At 40.4% G+C, this 6,395-nt stretch overlaps 1 protein-coding gene and 1 non-coding gene across 2 annotated transcripts; one reads left to right on the plus strand and one right to left on the minus strand.

Moving 5' to 3' along the window:
* Positions 1–3,304: 3,304 nt before the first annotated feature.
* On the minus strand, positions 3,305–3,408 carry LOC120087403. The gene has a single exon (XR_005484542.1). It is a non-coding gene; the product is annotated as a small nucleolar RNA R71 (small nucleolar RNA).
* A 1,169-nt stretch (positions 3,409–4,577) lies between these two features.
* Positions 4,578–5,303, plus strand: LOC120084899. The gene has a single exon (XM_039040710.1). The coding sequence runs from the start codon at positions 4,578–4,580 to the stop codon at positions 5,301–5,303; it is 726 nt and encodes a 241-aa protein (XP_038896638.1).
* The last annotated feature ends 1,092 nt before the right edge of the window (positions 5,304–6,395 follow it).

Here is a 6,395-nt window from a genome sequence, read left to right on the forward strand (position 1 = left end):
TCTGCTTGACTTGTTTGTTTACTTCATGTGAATTTATGAAAATGAATGAGAAATTCCTATCATTTTGTTCCTTGCGTTTGACCTTGGCATACTTGATTTTTGTTCTTTAGATATTTTATAAGTCTTGTGCTTTGCCTATGAAATCTATAAGTATAGAGTAGGCGTTAGGAAAATCAACAAGGTCTGAACTTCTCTAAAAAGGTTATGTTTACATTCTAACGCGTGCAAGCTTTAAGTCTTAAACTCCTTTCAGACTCTCAAAGCCTTTTTGAAATTTTGTTTCTCTTTTAGCAATGAGGATTTAGCTCATCTCCAAATTTGGGATGATTAGCTCATCTCCGAATTTGGGGATGAGGGAAATTCAAGTTAAGATGCATCAAACGGGTACATCACAAATAAAAGGGAACAAAATAAGAAAAATGTTAAAGGCAACTCCTCTATCATTACTTCAAAAGAAAAACCTTAAAATGGCATGAGTTTAGTAGGAACAGGCACTTAGCCGTAGTTGGATGCTTGCATGACACCCGTGGGAGCAAGCCAAAACGAAGTTAAGTCCCCTAGACCAACGCGTCCCATATAACTCCTCTTTCTAGTCTGAAGAAATTATATCTTGAAACGCATGAATACTAGATATGAGTTTAGTTGTGAAGGGTTCTCACCCATAGTTGGATGCTCACATGACACCCTAGGGGCAAGCCAAAATGAAAGTGGGATACCTGGAACAACGCATGGGTAAAGTAAAAATTCTTAATTATTTTTTTTTCTTTTTATCTGGCATTTATCTTAAAAAGTGCATCTAACGCATTGCTGGTTTAGAAAAAAATGAGAATGCTTTAAGAAATGAAAGGAGTTGTGATAAAAGGCCTGTTGCACCTGAAACTAAACATTAGTCCTTTTAGAAAAGAGTCAATCTGAGTTATTAAGCTTATGACTGAATATGATGAGAGGCGAACTCTGCACATTTAAGACAAAGGAGATAACAAAGAATTATTTTGGAATGCTTGAGGACAAGCATTGTTCAAATTTAGGGGTGGTGATAACTCGTAGAAATACAAGTTATTTTTGCTCTTAAGTTAGAACAACTAAGGTTTTTAATGATAGATTATCCTCATTTTAGAAGAAATGTATGGATTTATTCAAACATTAGTAAACTCATGCAAAAGAAGTTTTATTACTAAATATCGCGGCACTAACGCATTGTATTGAAGGATTTCAACGCAAGGATTAACTGTAACGCAATAGACAAGTGCCACAGGAAAAGCTCTAAAGCAAGGGCCATGTGTCAAGGGAGTTCAACACAGAGAAGATTCATTGATCCAGGCTGATTGTGTCACATCACCACTTGCAAGTATGGGCACCTGCAGCAGGTGGCGTCTAAAAAGCTTCCACGCAGCAGGAAGTGTCTGAAAAGCTTCTGAGCGACAGGCGACTAATCAGGGCATGGACTTTAATGCTGCCCATTCACTAAGTGGACGTGACCAATGCCTATAAACAGATGAAGACCCTCTAGAGTCAAAAAGTTCAGAAATTATCAAGATCGTTACTCTCTGTATATTGTAGTCATAGTTTTAGTTCTTAGAAGCTGTGCTCTGGTGCCAGACGATCAGAAAGGTTGAGAACCACCACATCGTCGGTCAGGGAGCAGAGGAAGCCATTCTTGAGAAAGACACTTCATCCAATTCCTATACAAGTGATTGTACACAACGAGATTGAGCCAAAGAAATATAAGAGATTGTATTCTTTGGCTTGACTCAGTTTCCTTCATCTCATTTATCGCTTTCACTTCATTTGATTAAATATTGCTTTTGTAAAGACTCTTTGTTTCTTTATAAAATTCATATATTTGATCCATCATACTTGCCATTGTTTATTTCTCGTTTATGTTGAACGCATTAATACTTTATGCCAAACTTCACTCCAACGCTCAAGCCAACTTGACAAATCGGTAAAAAACATCTTTAACTTAGATTGTTTGAAAGAATAACTAAGTTGCATCAAGTAGGACACCTAGTACAGCTAGAGATAGACTTATTGGTGTCTATTGCATTTTGTGTTAGATGCATGCATCCTAGATATAGGTTTTGTATGTTATTCGCATTAAGAAATGTTGAATGAAGTCTAACGCATGAACAAAAGATAAGCAAATCACTCCATCTCATCCACACCACATCCTGGTTTGTGTACATTCATCTAAGACCGACGCGTCCACTTACATTAAACTCCATTCTCACATGATCCATCACTAACTACTCAACGTTTTTGCATCTCTTGCACGGCACAGCAATTTAGTGTAAATAACACATTTCTCACATTTATTTAGGAAAACTCCAACAGTAGATACAACGCAAGGTCTGCGTTTGGTTAACCGAATCCCTGAGTACGACCCTGGATTTACCAGGAACCTAAATTAGATTTATACTTGGGTCTGTTTTAGGAAACTTGAACGTCATTAGGAGTTGTGTGCATTCTGTTGCATAGATCTGACGCCCCAATGCGTTACAATTACTTAAACGCATCAAAGCATAAACACATCACTTATACTTAGAACTTATTCTTCCAATTTATTTTATACAAAATACTCCTAGAGCGAATCACGATAGCAACGAACAAGTTTTTGGCGCCGTTTTCAGGGATTCAAAAACAAAACTAACCAAAAATTTCGTTTGTACCTGTTATAGGAACACTTCGGTTGAAGGAGTATTACAAGTTAAGCCTAAGCTTGTGAACATTGAGCAGGGAGAGCACTCCTGAACTCAAATATGACCCCGAGATTGAAAGGACCTTCCAGCGTAGGAACCGATCCAACCATCATCGAAGGTTGAGGCAGCAATTTCTCAGACAACAGAACAGGCAACGAGCAATGGCGAAAGAACAGGCAAATCAACAACTAGCTCATGCTGCACAAAATCCAATCATGATGGCGAATAGCAACAAGAGTCCCATGAGGGAGTACGTATCCCCTGTACTGTATGATTTCTCTCTAGGAATCATATACCCAACGCCAGATGGAATCAGGTTTGAGATGAAATCTACTATGCTTCAAATGCTCCAGTCTGCTGGACAATTTTGGGGTGGTTGTGGTGAAGATCCTCACGTCCACATGAAGCATTTCCTAGAAACGTGTAATTCATTTATGATTCCTGAAATCACCCCAGAGGCGATCAGGTTGTCCTTGTTTCCCTATTCTTTGCGTGATGACGCAAAACAATGGGTGAGATCACTAGAGCCTGGTGAAATCACCACCTGGGAGAAGTTGGTGGAAAAATTTATGCAAAAATACTTCCCACCTACCACCAACGTAAGGAGGCGTCGAGAGATTATGAACTTTGAACAAGAAGATGTTGAGACCTTAAGTGCCACATGGGAGCATTTTAAGGGCTTCGTCACGAATTGCCTGAACCATGGACTACCTCTAACTATCCAAATGGAGACGTTTTATGGAGGACTGAATAGAGTATCGCAGATGGCATCAGACGCAGTAGCAGCTGGTGGACTTATGGACAAATCTTACACTAAGGCTAAAGAGATACTAGACCACATTGCTAAACACAATATGGAATGGGTGGATGATACGTATGATGGAAGAGCTAACAGGAAGAAGAGTTCTCAGAACATTAATTCTATCGATTCCAATGCAATAGCCACACTTTCTACTCAAGTGGCTACGATGACCAACCTTCTAGAAAACATAACGCTGGAAAACGCATCAAATCAGCAGAAAGTGAATCAGGTAGAGGCGTTTGGCTAGCCCATGGTTAGCTATGTGGGCTGTGGAGATCCTCACTCCTATGTTGAATGTCCACAAAACCCTCAGTCAGTATGTTTCATAAAAAACAACCCATTCTCTAATACATATAATCCTGGATGGAAAAACCATCCAAATTTTTCTTAAACGGGAGAAAATCATCAGGAGCACCACCCAGGGGTGAACCATCAGCAAAGGAATGGACCGCCGCCTGCATTTCAACAAACACATTAGCAACATCAACAGCCTTTTAATAGAGGACGACAAGCGTCGAGCTCAGGATCTCCGCTTGAGAACCTATTGAAGGAGTACATAGCCCAGAATGACGCGTTGCTGAAAAGCCAGGCGTCATCTATCTGAAACCTGGAAATCCAGGTAGGGTAGATAGCAAGCGAGTTGAAAAACAGGCAGCCTGGAGTTCTACCTAGCAATAGTGAAACACCTGGGAACAATAATGGAAAAGAGCAATGTCACGCGGTGACGTTGCGAAGTGGAAGAGCTCTTGAAGAAAGAAGAATGAATCAAAGAAATAGTAGTCCTTTGAAAGAACGCATCAAACATTCAATGGATCAGGAAGAAAGAACGCCCGAGACTACAAGCCATTCAGACCCAGTATGTCTAACGCGGGAAAGCCTGAGGTGACTTTGAATGCACCATTTTCTAGGCGTCTGATGAAGAAGAATGATGAACAACAATTCAAGTGCTTTCTGAGCTCCTAAAGCAGATGCATATCAACATTCCACTGATAGAGCCTTTAGAGCAGATGCCAACATATGTCAAATTTTTTAAGGACATTTTAACGAAGAAGAGAAGAGTCGGTGAGAAGAAAGTAATGGCGCTAATGCAGGAGTGTAACGCGTTAGTAAGAAACAGTCTACCAAAGAAGCAAAAGGACCCTGGGAGTTTCACAATTCCTTGTTCGATCGAAGGATTGGATGTAGGTCATGCATTGTGCGATCTAGGAGCCAACATTAATCTCATGCCACTTTTAATTTTTAAGAAATTGGGGATTGGCGAAGCACAACCTACTTCTGTTACTTTTCAGCTCGCTGACAGAACAATTAAGTACCCAGAAAGGAAGATAAAAGACATTCTGGTGAAGGTTGACAATCTCATATTCCCAACAGACTTTATTATCTTGGACTATGAAGCAGATAAGGAGGTACCAATTATCCTTGGACACCCCTTCTTAGCTACTGGGAAAGTTTTAATTGATGTGCATAAAGGCGAATTAACTATGCGCATGAACAATGAAGAGGTAAACTTTAATGTGCTCAACGCATTAAAGTTCCTAGATAGTGAATATTGTCAACTAAACAGTATTGAGTTTCCTGAAGAAGAGACTCATGTATGTGAGGTCTTCGCATTGGAGGAGAACCTGAAAGAATCAGAGCTGCCAAGTCTGAGTGAGCAGCGGACAAAACCAATGCGTCCATCACTTGAAGAACCACCAGAACTCGAGTTGAAACAGTTACCTGGACACTTGAAATATGCATTCCTTGGAACCACAACACTTTACCTGGATCATTTCCCACAAATCTTACAGAAGCCTAAATGAGCAAGTCTCTCTTGTGGATGCTGAAAAAAGCCAAAGCGTGCAATAGGCTTGGACGCTTGAGGATATCCGTGGCTTATTTCCCATCTTATTGCATGCATAAGATTAGGTGGAAGAAGGGAAGTCGGGGTCAATCGAGCTCAAAGAAGGCTGAACCCTACTAAATGAAAACGTGGTCAAAAAAGAATTTTAAAGGTTGGCAGCGGTAGTTATCTATTCTATATGCTAACAGTAGCTGGGTAAGTCTATGTACAATATGTCCCAAGAAAGGAACGACCATGATAGTCACAACAATAATAACTCATACCTCGAGGATCTGTCACGGCTGGCGATCTATATGGATTAACAGGAAACTCAACGCAGCAACTAAGAAAGACCAATTTCCCCCTTTCCTTTCATCGGACCAAATTGCTTGACAAGACTTGGGCGGGCAACAATTTTATTGCTTTCTCGATGGATAACTCCTGTTACAACACAGGATTTTGATAGAATTCCAGCAAGATCAAGAGAAGACTATGTTATTGTCCCTTTGAACTTTTGCATTCAGATGCATGCTTTTGGCTGTGTAAAACCTGGGACATTTCAAAGATGTAATGATGGCTATCTTCTCTGACTTCTCTAGAAAAACTGTGAAGTCTTCATGGACGATTTTTCAGTCTTTGGAGACTCATTCCAGTCATGCCTAGATAATTTGGAGGCCGTCCTCGCTCGATGCGAGGAAACAAAATTGGTGCTAAATTGGGAGAAATGTCACTTCATGGTGACTGAAGGAATTGACTTAGGTCACAAAGTATCTAAGGCTGGCTTGGAAGTAGATGAAGCCAAAATAGATGACATAACAAAACTTCCACCACCATCAAATGTTAAAACTTTACGAAGTTTTCTAGGGCATGTCGGCTTCTATAGACGATTCGTTAGAGGATTCTCTCAGATTGCACGACGTCTGAGCACATTACTAGAGGCGAACTGGCCCTATGACTTTAATGAAGACTGCACTGACGTGTTTAAAACCTTGAAGTATGCATTGACGACAGCTCCAGTACTGATAGCACCGGACTGGACACAACACTTTATTCTCATGTGCGACGCGAGTGA

This window comes from Benincasa hispida, chromosome 9, assembly GCF_009727055.1.
Source record: "Benincasa hispida cultivar B227 chromosome 9, ASM972705v1, whole genome shotgun sequence".
Classification (NCBI taxonomy): Eukaryota; Viridiplantae; Streptophyta; class Magnoliopsida; order Cucurbitales; family Cucurbitaceae; genus Benincasa; species Benincasa hispida.

Coding starts and splice junctions, on each gene's coding strand:
- LOC120084899 (XM_039040710.1), top strand. CDS start 4,578: ATGGCGCTAATGCAGGAGTGTAACGCGTTAGTAAGAAACAGTCTACCA.